The 20,038-nt window shown below is 36.3% G+C and overlaps 1 protein-coding gene across 1 annotated transcript in view; it reads left to right on the plus strand.

Moving 5' to 3' along the window:
* LOC150099276 (uncharacterized) overlaps positions 1 to 18,612 on the plus strand; it is a 55,884-nt gene extending 37,272 nt beyond the window's left edge. Inside the window, exons 6-9 of the mRNA XM_090403901.1 lie at positions 734 to 894; positions 6,412 to 6,463; positions 12,257 to 12,485; positions 16,966 to 18,612. Coding sequence (XP_090260027.1) covers positions 734 to 894; positions 6,412 to 6,463; positions 12,257 to 12,485; positions 16,966 to 18,347 — 1,824 coding nt within the window. The 3' untranslated portion in view covers positions 18,348 to 18,612. The remainder of the gene's footprint in view (positions 1 to 733; positions 895 to 6,411; positions 6,464 to 12,256; positions 12,486 to 16,965) is intronic.
* The last annotated feature ends 1,426 nt before the right edge of the window (positions 18,613 to 20,038 follow it).

The raw sequence follows: 20,038 nt of genomic DNA on the forward strand, positions 1-20,038 counted from the left end.
GTATTGTTTTTGTATCCAGGTGTGTTTTAGCAGAGCTAATCTTAGGTTGTATTGTCACTTAAACAGAAGGCGAGAGGAAAGATTAGCAAAACAAGTGTTCTCTGCCAGGTTGGCAGGAAAAAGACCAAGATACAGAAAAAAACACCTTAGAAGACAGAGATATAAGATCTGATCTGATAACAATTGATTTAGAGGAAAATTGTAGATAAGGAAGTTAGTTGTTGCTATCAAGTCTTGTACCCCCCCCCCCTCAAGGTATGTACTATCGTATCTTGTACACCCCTTGAGGTACATGTCAGGAATTTGATGATGATGTTTATATCTTCTCTTACATCAGAGCCACTTGGGGACAGAAACATTATGACGGAAAGTAGCATTAAGCCTGATATCAAAATTGGGAATATTTAACTCAGCTCTGACTTTATGCAGATGATGTTTTGTATAAATCTAGTACATATCTTCAGAATTCTTTACCTGAATTAGGTAACTGCTCTAAGAAATTCGCTATAAAAATAAAAAATTGAAAAAGATAAAAAAAGGCATAAACATCTGCATTTGCAGTGAAGAAATCATAATTGTGTTATCCCAGTAATTATTATAGTTGTAAAGTTGTTTTACTTCAGAAATATTCAGAATAGCTTTGCCCCTATAATAATTAATAATAGCAAGTATTAATTTTGTAAGAAGACCTGTATTGATGAATAATTCATTAACATTTTCTTTTGCTCTTTAGATTTTTGATGTTTTTGGTCCAGTAGAGCAGCCACTATATGTTGTTCGCTTTAAATGTAAACAAGATATCACAGATAGAGGCATCACACAAGGAATGGATGTTTACTGTGCTCCACTTCGCTATGACCTTACAACTTACGTTTTCACATCCCAGCTGAGAAGGTGTGTTGTTTTGAACATGTTTATATAAATAGAAATGGAAACATTTTAAGACATGATTATTAGTTAGCATTGAATTTAAATTTTATGCTTTTTGTTCATTGCAATATTCCCTCAGCTCCTACTTAATGATGCTTCTCATCCATTTAACTCCTATACCATTTCTCACCCATGCACTACTAGTATTCTTCTCCTACAGTTTCTTATGCACAAAGCTGTCTTCTTGGGTCATAATCTCTAGTTTTGTAGTTTAACATATATCCCCCCCCCCCCATTTAACCAAAGTAGTTCCATATGTACTAACTGAAGTAGTTTGTGGTTCCATATACCCTTCTTAACTGAAAGGTGCTAAGCACTTTCCATGTATTTAGTCATCTCCCAGTCAGTTGTATGATCATCATACAACTGACTGGGAGAGTCAGTTGTACGATCATCATTTTGGAGAAAAAGTGGTTATGGATGAATACTTTGATCATGAACAAATCCTCTGATAAGATCAGATCACCATATCTAGCATTCCTAAAGCCCTGGTCATTCTCTCTATCATGCTGTTTTAGGTAATCATCTCTTAGTAGCTGCAAAAATTTTGTTTTAACTCCTTCCTTGTCTATGTATCCTTTTCCTCCTTGTGGTCTTTGTGTGAGTGAAGTCTTGCATAATGATTACTTACTCTGTATTCATTGAACTGACTTGACCAATGCATGTCATTTCCCTTTAATAACAGCAGTGTCAGCAGAATGAAAGATAGGAACCATCAGCTTACTAAGCATTTACAAAAATGTATCTAGAAGTGACATTATTTCTTCTTTATTAACTAAATTCAAAATAATTACCGTATTTGCCGGCATATAGGACACACTTTTTTTCTTTGAAAATAGGTCTAAAAAACAGGGTGTGTCTTATACGCCGATACTCGGTTTTTTATTACTTTCATTTCTGGAAATTTTCTCTGTTCCAAGTTATGTGATTTCTTTCTTGCTTCCTTGCAGTGTGTGAGAACATTCCAGTTACATAGAGTTCAGTGGATGCGGTTATTATGAACAGTGATATTTTTCTGCCATTAAATTTTCTCTAAATTTCTTGGCAAATTATGGCTGAAAAACGTCAGCATTGCTACAATATTGCATACAAGCTACGTGTGATTGCATATGCTAAAGAACATGGAAACAGGGCTGCAGAGGCATTTCAGGCCACCCAAACTGAGAAAATGATAAGAACTTGGCGCAATCAGGAAGAAGATCTAAAAAAAAGCAACTCACAGTAAACATAATCTACGAAGTGGAACTGCAAAATGGCCAGAACTTGAGGTAGAACTGAATACTTGGATTTTAGACCACAGAAAAGCGGGATTTTCAGTGTCTACAAAAATGATTATTGATCAATCGAAAGCGATAGCCACTAACAGAGGGATCACCAACTTTACTGGATCAACATCATGGTGTTCAAGATTCATGAAGAGAAACCAGCTATGTAGACTAAAGCAAAAATATCACAACAAATGCCAGCTGAATATGAAGAAAAAATTATTGAATTTCATTGATTCGTCATTAACGCAAGGAAACGAGAAAATTTTGAACTTGAGCAAATATAATTTTATAATTTTGATGTGCCTTCAAACAAAACTGTAGATTCCAAGGGCACAAAAGGTGTTACTGCTAAAACTTCGGGGCACAAAAAAAACTCACTACATGGTTTGTTTTATCCTGCTGTGCTAATGGGACAAAATTGCCGCCACTATTCATTTTTAAAAGGAAAACTCTACCCAAAGAAAAACTGCTTAATGGAGTGTTTGTACATGTTCACGTAAAAGGCTGGATAGGAGGAGGAGGATTGAAGTTATGGGAAAAAACTGGTGCCCTGGCAGACTGTTGAAGAAGCCTGCCCTGCTAGTATGGGATCAGTTTCGTTCTCACGGAACAGAAGATGTTAAAAAGAAACTCAAGGAATTGAAAACTCAGTTAGCTGTAATTCCAGGAGGTCTAACTAGTTAGCATCAACCTTTAGATGTCTGTATTAATAAACCATTTAAGGGATTTATGAAGGAGAAGTGGAACAGCTGGATGCAGTCTTCAGATTTTGAGGTTACGCCATCAGGAAGAAGGAAGAAGCCTAGCATTTCACAAGTTTGTGAGTGGGTCAAAGCTTCATGGGATGCTGTGAAAACTGAGACAGTGGTTAAATCATTTAAGGAGTGCGGCATTAGTAATGCACTGGATGGTACAGAGGACAATTTGTTGTATGAGGACTCAGATTCTGATTTAGAAGAGATTTCAAGTGTCTCTTCATTTAGCTCTGGAGTTGAATTTCTGGGTTTTGACAAAGAAGATTAAAAGGTGGGTACTCTTTCCTAGTCAGATTAGGTATTTGTTGAAAGTAGACCTACTCATTACTTTATATTTGAAATACTGTAAATTCATTATAATATTCAGTGATAAAGTTTTTTTCCTAAAAAATGTGTACAAAAAAGGGGATGCGTCTTATACTCTGGCAAATACAGTAAATCCCAAATTTGATTCTGATGATATTTTTCCCCTTATATATGTTGTGAAACTTTATATGGCTTAGGTTGAAATTGAATATTTCAAGTTACATTTTTATTGCTATTCTTTAAATTTTAAATTTCTTTAAATGATCATATCAAATATTGTAGCTTGTCGAATCTGTAGTGTATCAGCTTTCGTTGTCGTGAACTCTTGGGGATGAAAGAAATCATTTATTATTATAGTGCACGTTTCACTATAACAGGCTAATAGTGATTTCTTGTAGAAAGGTATGGATACTGTACATTTTTGATCCACTTTTTGCTAGGTCACTTGTATTTACTCAGTCAAAATACTTAACTCCTTTATTCCTAATGTTCCTATCATTTGTTTCACTTCTTCTTCTTCTTCTACACAACCTGCACATCAAATCATTTACTATCATGGTCCTCCTTCTTTAGTCAGTATTATCATATCTTAGCAATGCATTTTTATTCTCCCACTCTTTTCTTTCTTTCTTCTTCCAACAATCCTTTCATATCCTCTTTCTCTGTCTCTCTCGCTCAAACACTTTGAACCCCAGGCTGCTCACTTTTCAGCACCATGATCTTGGGCTCCTCAACAATTCTTGCCCACTGTTGGAAAAAAAAAAAATTACAAAGTGACTTCCCAAAAAAAATGTTATAACATAATTTTTGGCCTAAAGTACAAAACAATGAATTTTACTTATTTACTGTTCTCAAAGCATATCATCATTGATGCTACATTTCAGTTAATTATTACCAGAATTCCTGAACTTGGGAATGATAACATTGAAAGCAGTTCTCATTTGCCAAATCCAAACACCTTACAGGATGTGCACCAATAGATTGTTTTAGTACATTTTGGCAAGTCCTTGTCTCGTTTGGTCATTTGACCAAGTCGATTGACAGCCATCAGGAACATTACACTGAACAGGCAGCTTGCTATCAGAGGTATCAGAATCACTCATTCCTCAGAGTCATGGCATAATAAATGCAGCAACGACCATAACTAAGAGTATTTATTTTCAGACAATAAAATCCAACAGACTGAGGTATGCAGTGAGTAAGCAGTAATTTAACACGGATAAGATACATGCTACAGTTGTATGGTGTCAATGGGGCATTATATCAAGCAATACTTAGTCTTTATTTGAGTTGTAAGTCAGCAGTTAGAATTGAAGGAAGTACAAGAAGATGGTTTAATGTTAAATCTAGTGTTGCACAAGGATGTATGTTATCCCATCTGATATTCATTATCTATATGGATCATATCATGAAGGAAAGTGGTAGTAAACCTGATATCAAAATTGGAGATGTTAATCTTAGCTCTTTCCTTTATGCAGATGATGTTATACTTTTAAATAAATCCAGTACAAGTCTTCAAGATTTCCTGACTAAATTGAATAACTGTTGTAATAGATATGGTATGAAGGTCAGCAATAACAAGACAAAACAATGAAAATAGGCAGAAACATTGAAAATATCAACTTCATTGTAATTGGAGAACTTGTAGAACAAATAAAACATTTCAGCTACTTAGGCATGATTTTTAGTTAAGATAGTAAATTAAATATGGAAATAGACAACAGAATCAACAAAGCTGGTATGGTAGGAAGCCGAGTGAATAATGTTATATGGAATAAGAGAGGAATTAGTTAAAACACTAAATTAGCTGTATGCAAGACAGTGTTCAAGCCAGTTTTAACTTATGGATCTGAGAGCTGGGTTAGAAATAAAAACATTTCACTATGGACTAGAGATCACAGATATGAGAGTCCTGAGAAAGAGTAAGAGTCTGAACAGATGGCATCAATGGCAGTGTCATATTAAAAATGACGATATTAGGAAAGAACTTGACATTGTCAGCATCCAGGAATGTGTTAGCAAAGCTAATCTCATGTGGTATGGTCACTTAAACAGAATGGTAGAGGAAGACCAAGATATAGGTAGATTGCTACAGTAAAAATTGCCTTAGAAGACAAAAATATAAAATCCGATAATATTCGACAGATTGATTTGGAGGAAAATTGTAGTTAGGAAAATAGAGAGAGAGAGGAAGGGATACTCACTATGAATTTGATGGTAGTGATGTACACCACTGTAATTAATATGAATCATGGTGAGTATCCCTTCTTCTCTCTCATGCTGACCACTTTATTGGCCTGCTGGATAATGTCAATGGATGGTCATGCCAGAAACATAGCCTTTAAAGTAAAATTCTCCTCTCTGTTAGGCCAGTTTTCTAGCCTATTGAGGATTTCAAAGGATTTATTCATATTATTCTGTTGATGGTTTGAGTATGGTTAATGAATATATCACTTTTGTATTTAGTACAGATTCCCACAGTAACAAATCCTATTATGACAGACAGACTTGCTCATTAAAACTAGTGCAATATCCTTATCATATTCCCATAGGTACAGTGCTGCTCTAAAAAAAAATGTTACTACAGCACTATTTACTATCATAGTCCTCAAGTCAGTAGCATCATATCGTAGTACCAAATTTTTGTTGGTGGTTTCTTTGTGAGAATAGTTATTGAATAATTCTAGAATGTTCTCTTTATATTTACTTAGTTATAATCAAACCATGCTGAGAGGAAGACTGTATTTAAAATTATTACATGTTGACTCTTGATTAGATTGTATTATGATGTGAAAGAAATTATATAAATCCTAAATAAAATTAATAATCTGATCAGTAGAATAAATAGAAAAATTAACATGGAGGAGATTGTATTTAAAATATGTTTGTTGATTATTTGGTTAGTTTAATTAACTCCATTATATCTCTGAGCTTTCAAAAAAAAAAAACTCGTACTAACAATGATAGTACCACTATCATTATGTTATTGCATGTTTTTTTAATTTTTATGGTCTTTGTAATGACATAAGTTTAGCAGGGTGAATGAAGTGGTGAAATTTTTATAATGTAAAATTATAGTACAGATGTTTAATTAGAATGCAGCAAGGTTTTAAGCAGTGTTACTAATTTTGCATTTCTCTTTCCATTTATAGATTGAAAGGCTCAGATGCTTCATGGAAACACAATAATGAACCACCTCCTGAAGTAAGCTCTTTAAATTTAGATAATGAATTAATACAATAAATAGTTTATTAATATTATATATGTATGAGTGAATTGGTAAATATTGGCAGTTTCCTCATCAGTAAGTTTGCCTTTAAGATATGCCATAGTGCCTTTTTCATTGTTCCAGTGGACAACATTAATTCCACCAGAAAAGGAAGTTTTGGTAGTGCATTTGTTTGAGCTGCAAATGCACTCTACTCTCTGAACTTTTCATCTGAGAAAAAAGATGAAAATTGCATGAAAAAAAAATATATACTATTAGGAATGTGAGAGAACATATCAAATCTTTCAGGGCTTCAATGATAATAACAGTTATGTGGGAGTAATAGGCACATCCACACAACTGCTATTTATTATAGACAGGAATAAATGCCTTGCAAAAGTCTGCTGCTGCATGATTTATCGGTTTTACTTATATTTTTGTATTAAAATGCTTAAAAATTCTACTAAAGTGTAGCCCGAGAATAATATTAAAAGGCCTCTTCCAGTAGATCTGAATGTTGTGTTGCACAACAAATTGTCATTCCATTCTGTACTGACATTTACTTTCAGATTCAAAGTGTCTCGTGGTAAAAATATTACTTAATTACGTGATGCCAGATGCAGGGCACCAAATCAGTCTTCCACCTTTCTTGCTGTTTCATGCTTCTGCTAGAGACATGTCTAATTCTTTAAGATCAAGAAATACCCCTGCCATATTTTTTAAGCATTCTCCAACCTTGATTTGGTTTCTGCTCATTAATGTGACCCATTCTTTATCATCTTTTTCTCATTTTGTGTTCTAGCCATGATAATTTTTTTTATCTCATCTATTTAATTGGTATAATATTTGATATATATATATCAAATTATAGTAATGCTGATGTCTTTTGTATTTTTCTGACATTACAGATTGTAAAAAAATATTAATTTTTTTTTTGCTCTATTTTTATTTATACTTGTTTCTAAATGTCTATTCAATATTTTTCCTTACTTATCTTATTTACTTTACTTTTATACGTTATTTATTATGCTTATTATACAGTCATAACTCCGAGGCTTTTAATCCGTTGCTTGATTTAGTCTACCTCAGTTAATCCTTTTTCTTAACCTTTTGACCCTCCCCTTTTCTCAAGGTTGTAACTATGTTTATTCACGTGCACATAATTTTATAACTTGGAAATTTGCCTCTAGCTAGAGCTGAATTCCTTTGTTGTGTTTTTTTTCATATTTTTCAATATTGATTTCTGAAAATTTATTTTTATTTCCACTGCCCTATCAGAAATCGCAGATAAGATTAAAATATCCTTCCTTAAAAAAAACATTTCGCTAAGTACGGAAATATTTTTAACTCTTATCACTATATCAAGCAACGTAAAACTCTATTCTTCAGTCGTGGCTAACTATCCCCTTAGGTCACACAAGTTCGATTTTTATGAGCACTGTATTGGTATGCAAGAATCAGGCAAATTAGTTTACAAACAAAACAATTTATTTATACTAATCAAGTTACAATAAAGGTTAATGCTTGGCACACAAAGTAATTCTGACTCTATACTTCTCATTGATATTAGCTTGGATCGTAAACTATTGAAACTAGTTCAATACCTTTCCATTAATAAATAACTTAGGGAATTGAAACAACGTAGATCCGAATATAAATTAAATTATACTTTAATAGATATTTCCGATATTTCGGCAATGTCACATTGCTATTTTCTAAAGGAACTTACAAAAAGGCAGGTGCACACAGGCAATAACAATACAGTAACTGAGAATGAAGATATGAAGCTATCGTTCTCCTAGAAGTCCTGATGGTGCCCTCTGGCGGGCTAAGTAGGCGTTCTTGGCCGTTGGGCTGAAGGTCTGCTGATGTATGCCTCCCAAAGTTGGGGCAGTCGCATACAACCAAATTTGTTGAGGTTTGGAGAGTTTCTTATGGCAGAGGCTGATTCCATAAATAATCTTTCGAATTTATATTTGCTTCGGTGTATTATTGTTGCTTTCTTCCACCATATTCTGTGGCGAGTATCCAGAGCATGGTCTGCAAGACCAGAATGACTATACTTGTAAAACCGGATGTAGTCCTTGTGTTCAGAAATTCTGATATTCGCTGTCCTGCCTGTTTGGCTAAAGTACGACAGTTTACAACTGCAAGGGACCTGGTATACACCAGGTAGGTCTAGGGGAAGTGGTTGGTCTTTGGTAGAGCGGATAAGGGATGCCAATTTCCTGTAAGGCCTGTAACAGGAGGTGAGGTCATGTTTTTTTAGAATTTTGGTGATTTTTTTCTGAGGTGCCTCGGATGTAGGGAATGGTGATGGATTTAGAGTAATCTTTTTTGTGGAGGGGAGGAGGAGGGGGGGGCTGTGGTTTGTAGGTTTTAATATTTTTTTTGGGGGGGGGGGGGGTAGCCATTGGCTGAGAAAGTGTTAAGGGCTATGTCGTTAGAACAGATTTGTTTAGCCCTGTTGTATAGTGTTTTTACCACTCCATATTGTTGTGAGGGGAGGGGGGGGGGAGGATTGTTGGTGGATGTATCTGCCTGTATGGGTGGGTTTTCTGTAAACTGAGAAAACCAAAGTTCCATCAGGCTGGCGTGTGACTAGTGTGTCTAGGAAAGGGAGGCAGTTGTTTTCTTCTTTTTCCAGTGTGAACTTGATTCTGGCGTGTTGGTTGTTTAAGTGTGTAAGGAAGGAGAGGAGTGTTTCAGAGCCATGTGGCCAAATAGCGAACACATCATCAACGTAGTGAAGCCATATGGTTGGTTTTTGTGGGGCTTTTTCTTTTGTGAGGCTAAGGCTTTTTCCTCAAAGGTCTCCATAAAGAAATTGGCCAAGGGTGGGGAGAGTGGTGAGCCCATGGCTGTCCCCTCTATTTGTTTGTAGAATTTTCCCTGCCAAACGAAATAGCCTGAGTTCATTGTGAACTGAAATAGGGCTGAGATATCGGGGGAAAATTTAGCTTGGATTAGCTCTAAAGTTTCCTTGAGTGGGACATTTGTGAATAAGGAGGAGACGTTGAAGCTGACCATTATGTCAGTATGTTGGAGTGTAAGGTTTTCTATGCTGGCTTTGAAGTGGGCTGAGTTTTTTATGTGTGATGGTGTGTTGCCAGTATAGTGTGTGAGCTCTTTGGCCAAATGTTTAGCTAATTTGTATGTGGGGGAATCAATGCCATCCACTATGGGACGTAATGGCACATTTTCTTTATGTATTTTTGGGAGTCCGTAAATACGGGGGGGTATAGAGTTAAACGGTTTTAATCTGTTGGTAACTTCTACAGGCCAAGAAGTGACTTTCTTAAGGAGCCTGTGAAGTTTTCTAATTTGTGAGTTGGTGGGATTGTAATTGATAGGGAGGTAAGTAGCCCGATCTAATAGAAGAGCATTCAGCTTACCTTTGTAGTCCTTTTGGTTAAGTACTACAGTTGCATTTCCTTTATCCGCTTTGGTGATAACTAATTCTTTATTATTTCTCAATTCCTGTAGGGCTTTAAATTCCTTGTTGGATATATTGGTTTTGGGTGGTTTTGCTATGGAAAGGACACAAGCTACATCCAGTCTTACACTGTTGGCGATTTGATGTGGAAGGTGGCGGATTCCTCTTTCAATCTGGATCATAATATCCTCACTTGGTATTTTTCTGGGAGCAATGGCGAAGTTGTGGCCACGTGAAAGCACGTTGAGAGCTTCAGGCTTCAGGGTGACTGAAGAAAGGTTGATTACGGTGTTGGTAGCAAGTTTTGGATTGACGGTAGAATTCTTTTTTAATTTATTGAATTTCTTCATCTGTCGGCCTCGTATCTTTTCAAACTCTTTGTCTGCAGCGGTACACGAGATGTCATGTAAAATTGACCACAGTTCGTAGTTCAAGGTGCACGAAAATTCATCTTCGAGGGTACGAATAGCTTCGTTAATTTCGGCTAAGCCTAACCGCGTGGCGGTGATTTGTTCGCGAAGTAACGCGTAGCTAGCGCGGTTGTATATACGGAGCGCTTTTTGCGAAACAAAACGGTGCTTCAAGTTTACACAGTTTGGGATTACCTTGTTATCCCGGCAGCGTTTCAGGAAAGTCAGGCGATTTAATTGTCTAGACAGCTTCAACTTCATTTTACCATATTGGCGAGCCTTCCGTGCGATCGTATCTCCTCATATCTTCATTCTCAGTTACTGTATTGTTATTGCCTGTGTGCACCTGCCTTTTTGTAAGTTCCTTTAGAAAATGGCAATGTGACATTGCCGAAATATCGGAAATATCTATTAAAGCATAATTTAATTTATATTCGGATCTACGTTGTTTCAATTCCCTAAGTTATTTAGAAATGCATAACCAACGTATAAGCCTGTCTACGAGAACCTTTCCATTAAATAGGCAGATTATGGCAATAATTGTGCCTACACTTAAATCATACATTAGAAATGATCTACAATGCTATACATGTTATGCAACAGGCAAGTTTAAAACAATAAGTAACAATATGCACATTCAACTATCGCCTTGCAATAATGCTATCTTATCTTACACAACTAGGCAGATAAATTCTCATTGTTAGCTAATTGCCTTCAGTCCTGAAGTAATACTAGATCAATCTCTGCTACAATTTCTGCATTTAGTTAATCATATATAGAAGACCTTACTTGGTATTTTGTCATCTAGTTCACATCAATAGATCCTTGAGATCGTTGCCATCTATTTCATTCCGATATTGCCTTTCACACACGGGTTCCCTTTTGCGACATCGATGGAGCACTTCTACTGGCTGCAGTCATCAGGCACCTTGGCGACTGGAAGTCCGGAACTCACTTCTTTCACTGCTTAAACGACCCACCTAACTCTTCTGGTGTCTGTTGGCTGGAATGGGTCCCTTGACCTAGAATCGACAGGACATACACCTGGAGCCAGAACAGAATTTGGGTGAAAGCGTGCTTACCCAGCGACGACCATCGATAACTGCCTCTCCTCTTATGGTCCTCTGGCTATCTATGACCGACCTTCCCCGACGAACTCCTGCTATATCGACCAACTTTCTCCGATGAAATGGACTCTCCTGCAATGCCTTGATTCTCTCGATGTCTCCCCCCCCCCTTTTATCTGCTTCATCGACCTTGGATTTTGCTACTCTTTTATTCACGTGGGTATTCACCCACCACCCTTTTAAGTCACTACGTAAGGTGGGAAACCCCGTACACTCTTGATCTTCGTGAGTGAGTTGCAATCACCTCGGGTCTTGCATTTTAATCCGTCTGGGATATTTCTTTGTCTTAACATTCTGTTATTACAATTCAATTATACATATTTTTCTTTATTCTTTGTTGTAGTAATTCAACAGTTAAATATTTACAAAAATAAGTAAATTAATGTAATTTAAATTCCTAAGTAAAATCAGTATAGAAAGAATTTAATTTTAACTTTTTCTATACAAGATTTCTATCGGGCAGTTATTTCAAACAAGTATTAATTTTTTTCAGTTTATTGATGTGTTCCTCCTTGTTATAGAACAAGTCTAATTGGAGTGTTGACATGTTCATATTTTTGTTCTTTACTGTGATTTTGCCCTTCCAACATTTATATTTAGTTTGAAAGCTGCTTGTGCTTTTGTTGATATTTGTATATTAATGTTTTCTTATTATTCATTTAATATTAGAATGTAGACATCATTGATCATGAAGATGCATTCCAAAAAATGATAATGAAATATATAATAAGCATTAATGCTGAGTGCATTATATTTTTGTTTTTTTTCATGTGGTATTTATTATATTTATTATTATAATATTACATATCTGACCAGGCTTTGGACTATTCTGATGATGAAGAAGAAAAAGCTGCACGAAAGAAAAAAGCCAAGGATAAGAGACAAAAAAAATACCAATGTTCCAATAACAGTGGAAATCCAAATTCAGCTGAACCAAATTCTCAAGCCAGAAAAAAAAGACGTTCGAAAAATCAGAGATGGAAAGGTCAAAGGGTTAATGGAAACGCAGATAGCAACACTAATCTTGGATTTCAGAATTCAGAAAGTAAGTCCAGCATAATTGTTTTAGAGATTATAGCAAGATTAATGAAAGCATGTTTAAAATTATATGGCAATTTTAAATTAACAGATATGATGGTTTGGGGAAAAAAAACTGTATTTCTTAAGAAATCTCTTATACAAACTATGCTGAAATGAGCATTCAGACAATAACTGAGTTTCAGTGATACCTAAGTTGCAAACATGTCAATAGTGTTTGTGTTCTCCATTCTTTTGCCCTAATTGCACATTCCAGGTGTGACAATATGAATCAGCATCTTCCAGGCATTTATTGCTCAATATCATGAACTTGCATCTCTCTGCAGACTAGTCAAACTGTTTGGCTTATGTGCATTTCTCTTTCCACTGAAACCAAGTTCTTTCCGTAGTGGTCTATTACTAACCAGAATCCTCATAGATGCTCTGAATTCCTAGTCGGTTCTTTTAGTGATAGCCATGGGCCAGCTATCTCTGATTGGCTACCAGTGGAGATTGAACTGCCTACTCAGTCTCCAAAGTTAGATAGGGCTAGAATGGCCTCACCTACTCCCTATACGGGAATAGAGGCATTAGTTGATTTTTTTAAATAATTTTTTTAATCTATACAACTTACTATAATTGTTCCTTTGAACTCTAATACCAGGGAAAATTTTAATGAAAGACTTCTGAAATTCTTTAACATGGTCTGAATTTATGGAAAAACTCCAAAACTCTTGGGAAAAAAAAGCATTGGTTACTCCAATTTATAGAAAATGAAATAAAGATGACTGCAATAATTATAGGAGAAATAGTCTGTTAAATACAAAATATGTGCAAAAATATTAAAAGAGAAACTAAACAGTATTGTAGAGGACAAATAACTAGAAGAATGGAATGAATTCCGAAAGGATCAATCTTGCACAGACTCAATTTTCACTCAAAAAATATTAATAGAAATGTAAAGAGATTTTCTAAAAAGAAACACACCTGACTTTCATTGAATATTATTATTTGACACCTCCAGGGAGTCCAAGACTCATCGAGGGAGGGCACCTACTCTACAACTACCTCTTCATCACTTAAACTCATCCACCCATATCCACCAAATGCATCATCTTCACCAATGCCATCTACTGTCCACCACCACCACTAGTATATGCACAGACATCCATGCCCACCACGGGATTTGAACCCGCAGCCTTTTGGTTGGAGAGTGGATACTCTAACCACTAGGCCAACCAGGCCAGCAATGAAAAAATGAAAAATCTTTTGATAAAATTAATAGAAGTTTAGGGTCAAAGCGGTATAACTGAGAGGAGACCTCCACATAGCCTTTAAAGGAATGTGGAGAACTGACCATGGTGCTTCTGACCTAATGTTCAATCCTCACCTTCTCGTGGTGCCCTGTCGGGTATCTACCTGAATACTAAACGAACGAGAATGGACTGGCAATTCGGGATTTAGCTGACCAAATTGTATTCTTATTGGCTTAAACCAAAATACAAAAGGATGGTACAACACAACAAAATTTCATGCTGGCTGGGACGTTGCCCGGTTAAACAAGCCTCCCTGTTGTTTTTGCCAAGGAACCAAGGTGAACAGCAGAAAGTCAGCTACTAGATGAAATCTGAAAATATGCCCCAACTCAAACCTGAATGGCAAACAAATGGAGCTAGCTGCGGAATTAGATAAGTACCAGATCGACATAACAGGGGTGACTGAAACAAAAAAGACAAAAACTGGTGAGATCTTTCTGAACAATAAATACAAAATGTTATATTCAGGCAATGACAACGAAAAGGAGTAGCCATAGTATTCAACACTAAATACGAGGCTAATCTTCTTAAATGGCAGGCAGTCTCAAGTAGAGTGATGTGGACAAATATCAGAATGGGGGAACTGGACAATGAGACTATTTGTGCCTGTGGTCCCACAGAAGGTTCTACTAAGGTTGAAGTGGAGGAATTTTTTGATGCTTTGGACAAAGCACCAGACACAATGAAAAAGGAAAAGTTGGTCCTTGTTGGGAATCTAAATAGCAGAGTAGGAAATGATTGTGAGACATACAAAAATATATTGGGAAAATTTGGAGAAAAGAGCAAACCTAATAATATGGCAAATATTTCTGTTCAGAACATGAACTGGTTATTACTAAAACCATGTTCCAACATAAAAATGTGCACAAATTCACATGGAGAGAAAAGGCAAGGAACAAGAAAAATCTCATTGACTATGTTATTGTTGATAGTGATGTTTTCTCCCTGGGGCAGGACACCAGAGATTACAGAGGATTTGAAATTGGAAGTGATTATTATTTAGTCTTGAGCAGGATAAAACTGAATTTCGTATTGAAAAGGAACCAAACCTTGGCGATTCAGTGGCAAGCCTTGAAGAAAACCCTGATTGATTCAGCCAGTGAGGCGTGTGGTGAGGTTGTATGCAAGGATAGAAAAATCAGCACTTCATGGGATGGACACAGGAAGTTAAAGAGACAGTGAAAGGGAAAGAAAAAAAAAAGCATATCAAACATTCCTAGCAAATAAGTCAGCTTGTGCTCTTAGAGAATACAGAAACAAATGTAAGAAAGCTAAACAAAAGTCATGGGAGGACTTTGGCAAGAACATAGAAAATAAATATTAAGAAGGTGGTAAGATATTCTCGAGGTTGTTGAAGATGTTTAGTAATGGAGGAAAGAGTGCTGTAAAAGGAGTTAGAGATGATAAAAGTGGCATGAAAACAGGGAAAAAAAAAGATATCCCTGAAGTATGGAGTAATTACTTCGAAAAATTGCTAAATAAAACAAGCAGTGATGACAGCACAGTGGTAAAAAACACTGACCAGGCATGCAGTCAGGAATACATATACATTCTTGAAGTAGAAAAAGCCATCAAAGGCTTGAAATGTGGAAAGGCAGCAGGAGTAGATGATATTCGACCAGAAATGCTGAAGTATGGTGGTATAAAAGTGTTACAGTGGCTGCACTGCATAGTTCAGAAAGCTTGGGAAGAGGAATGAATTCCTGATGATTGGAGTAGAGCTCTCATAGTACCCATATATAAAAAGGGAAATAAAACTGAATGTGAGAATTACATTTCCCTACTGAGTGTTCGTGGCAAGATCTATGCAAGTATACTTGAGAAACGGTTGGGAATTGTGGAAGAAAAGCTTGGTGAAGAACAAACTGGATTCAGGCCAAATAGAGGCTGTCAGGATCAAATCTTCACTTTAAGACAAATAGTTGAGAAAGCATGTTAATATAACAAAGGTCTGTATTTAAGTTTTGTCGATCTGGAAAAGGCATATGACAAGCTGCCAAGAGAGAGAAGCTATTCAATACATTAGTTATATGGTGTGAATGGGACATTATATCAAGCAACACTTAGTCTTTATTTGAGTTGTAAGTCAGCAGTTAAGATTGAAGGAAGTATAGGAAGATGGTTTAATGTTAAATCTGGTGTTAGACAAGGATGTACATTATCTATATGGATCACATTATGAAGGAAAGTGATATTAAACATGATACCAAAATTGGAGATGTTAATGTTAGCTCTTTGCTTTATGCGGACGATGTTATACTTCTAAAAAAATCTGCTACAAGTCTGCAAGATTTTCTGACTAAATTGAATAACTGTTGTAATAGATATGGTATGAAGGTCAGCAATACAAAGACAATGAAAATAGACAGAATCATTGAAAATGTCAACCGCGTTGTGAACGGAGAACCTGTGGAACAAGTAAAACATTTCAGTTACTCAGGCACGATTTTTACTGAAGATGGTAAATTAAATATGGAAATAGACAACAGAATCTATAAAGCTGGTATGATAGGAAGTCAATTGAATGAATTCATATGGAATAAGAAAGAAATTTGTCGGACTTAATTAGCTGTATACAAGACAGTGTTGAAACCAGTTTTAACTTATGGATCTGAGAGCTGGGTCAGAAGTAAAACACTTTACCACAGATATGAGAGTCCTGAGAAAGATTAGAGGCATTCCTGAATGTTGACATTGTCAGCATTCAGAAATGCGTTAGCAGAGCTAATCTCAGGTGGTATGGTCACTTAAACAGAATGGGCAAGGAAAGATTAGCAAAAACAAGTGTTCTCTGCCAGGTTGGCAGGGAAACGACCCAGAGGAAGACCTTTGTACAGTATCAATCCACCATATAGGTGGATTGATACTGTACAAAGTGCCTTAGACGATAGAAATATAAGATCTGATAATGTTGGAGTCTTGACAAGTAACAGACTGATTTGGAGGAAAATTGTAAATCGGAAGTTGGTAATGAGGGAAATTTTTCATTTAATACTGTCATATCATGTACACCCCTTGAGGGTGCATGTCAGGAATTTGATGATTGTGATGGTGAAGAATTCTAGCCAAAAGTGTTTTAATGAATATTCACTATTGTAAACCTTGACTATAAGAAATTTGCCTATAGTTTTACTATAGTAATTGATAACTACAATTTTTTTTACTAATAAATTAATTTTTTTGATCTTTTAGGTTTTCAGTATCAGAATTCGAGACTATTTACAGATCATAGTTCTTCTGTATCAAGCAACAGTTGTGTCTCAAATCCATCAACTTTGAATTCTGGACCACCAAATCATAACATGTTTCAATTTTTGGGTGGAGAACAACACTCATCTGCAACGAATTCTCCTCCTTTCAGGTATCCATTAAACCCTGGAACTCCAGATACTCTGTCTCCATCACTTAATGTAACCCCAGCATTGTCTAATATGCATCCGCCACAAAACACTTTACCACCAAGACAATTTAATACGCAACCACCTCCTTCTCCTAATATATCTGCTCCAGGTGGTGTATTTTCTCCACATAATGCACATTTTTCCTTTCTTCGTACACCACCACCACCTTCACAGGGTTCAGTGCCATCAACTCAAAATGCATATCCTTCAACTTTATACGGTGCTTCCATTCCTCCTCATAATGTACCACCAGCACAGGCTCATAATGTACCTCCAGCACAGGCTCATAATGTACCTCCAGCACAGGCTCATAATGTACCTCCAGCACAGGCTCATAATGTACAGCCACCACAGCTTGGAATACCACCTCTCCTTAACATGCAACCAGTACCTCCTCATAATACACAGTTAGTACCTCCTGTTGGCACTCCCCATAATGCAATTACTCGTTTTGACACTCCACGACTTGTTTATAATGCACCTCAAACACCTCCTAATCCTTCATTTTCTCCCCATAATATACAATCAGCACCTCCTCATGGTACTTCACTCCCTTCTCATAATGCCAATGCACCATCTTTTGTCTCTCCGCAATCTTCATATAATGTACACCAGTCATCTCTTAATCCTTCATTTTCTCCTCATACTATACACTCAGCATCTCCTAGTGCTTCTATCCCTTCCCATAAAAACAATATATCACAGTTTGATACTCCACAACCTATGCCTACCATACACTCCACACCTCCTACTTGTCCACTTTCTTCCTGTGATGTGCAGCCAGTTCCTCCTCTTGGCACTTCACTACCTATCCATAATGCCAATATGTCATATTTTGATGCTCAAAGACCTCAGTATAATATATGCAGAGCTCCTCCTCCTAACCCTACACCTCCTCATAACATACCATCAGCCCTTCCCCATAATGTGAATACACCATCTCTTGCTGTCCCACAGCATAATGTATCACCATTATTAACAAATATGCATCTTCCACATAGTACTCAACTTCCTTACCAAGCACCACCACCACCTCCTCCTCTCAATAATATGCATCCACAACAATATCAGACACCTCTACCCCCTAATGGTCATCATCTTAACCATCCATCAGAACTACCTGTTAATATGAATCCTCATGGCATGCATCATGCACTTAACAGGTATCCATGATGAAGTGATATCAAAATGTAAGTGTTTTGGTAACAAGATGCCATGATATATAATATATATGTATATATGTGTAATAATAATAATAAATAATAGAATATTTATCTTTGAATTTCTCATAGTTGGGATATTTCGTAGGTATAATAAAAAGTTTGTTTGCAAGAAGCATTTCTACAGATATGAAAAAGATGCTCACCAAACAAACAAAGTAATCTGAATATAGAATTCATACTGTTCTCAATCCTTAATTAAAATCATTTTCAATCTACAGTTTAGTCTTTACTGTTTCGCATTCAACATATGCAACATTATCAGAAAAGTCAGTACAAAAATCAAGAACAGTATTTTCTATAAATTTTTCTTATTAGAAAATAATATAGATATTGTATTTACATGTTCACTCAGGTTAATAGCTGCTTACAAAGCATTGATTTTTTGGTACTAAACGGTGTCAATTCATTATTTAAAAAAATAAAAAGATTAAACCTGCCATCAAATTCTCACCATGGAATATTTGATAATTGTGTAATACTATGCTAATGATAATATAATATCAACATAAGAGTCCTTATCTGGTGGGAGGATGCTTAAGGGTCTAAGCTGTATAACTGAGAGGAGACCTCCACATAGCCTTTAAAGGAATACAGAGAACTGACTATGGCTTCTAACCTAATGTCCTATCCTCACCTTCTCATGGTGCACCCTGTTAGGTATCTACCTGGATACTGAACGAACGAGGATGGGCTGGCAATTTGGGATTTAGCCTACCAAACTATATTCTTATTGGCTTAAACCACAAATAAAATGATGGTACAACATGACAGAATTTTATGCCAGCTGGGATGTTGCCTGGTTGAACAAGGCCCCTGTTGTTTTCGCCGGGGAACCAGGGCAAGCAACGAATTCGAGTCAGCTACTGGAACAAATCCTGAAACACACCTAAACTCAACATTACCAGAGTTCAAGATCGGTACTATCAACATAAGAAGCCTGAATGGCAAAGAAATAGAGCTCGTTGAGGAATTGGATAATTATTATTATTATTTGTCACACCTCTATGGAGGCGAAAGACTCATCGAGTGAGGGCACTAATTCCACAACTCTTTGTCTTCACCAGCCATGGCCAACTTCATTCTATATGAGGGCCAATCTATGATGAGTGGTAGGTGCCACACACTTTTAGACAGAACTTAAATAAAAATAAACTCTGCATTTTTTCAAGGCAATAGTTATGTGTATTGAATTACTCATCATCATCATCAAATTCCTCCCATGTACCCTCAAGGGGTGTACAGGATATGATAGTACTACATGAAAAAAATTACATCATTACTAACTTCCTATCTACAATTTTCCTCCAAATCAGTCTGTTACTTGTCAAGACTCAAACATTATTAGATCTTATATTTCTATCGTCTAAGGCACTTTGTACCGTATCAATCCACCTATATCTTGGTCTTCCTCTGGGTCGTTTTGCTGCCAACCTGGCAGAGAACACTTGTTTTGCTAATCTTTCTTCGCCCATTCTGTTTAAGTGACCATACCACCTGAGATTAGCTTGCTAACACATTCCTGGATGCTGACAATGTCATGTTCTTTCCTAATATCCTCGTTTTTAATATGATATTGCCATTGATGCCATCTGTTCACGCCTATAATCTTTCTCAGGACTCTCATATCTGCAGCCTCTAGTC

This window comes from Typopeltis vanoorti, chromosome 14, assembly GCF_054136105.1.
Source record: "Typopeltis vanoorti isolate ZY-2024b chromosome 14, IOZ_Tvanoo_1.0, whole genome shotgun sequence".
NCBI classification, from domain to species: domain Eukaryota; kingdom Metazoa; phylum Arthropoda; class Arachnida; order Uropygi; family Thelyphonidae; genus Typopeltis; species Typopeltis vanoorti.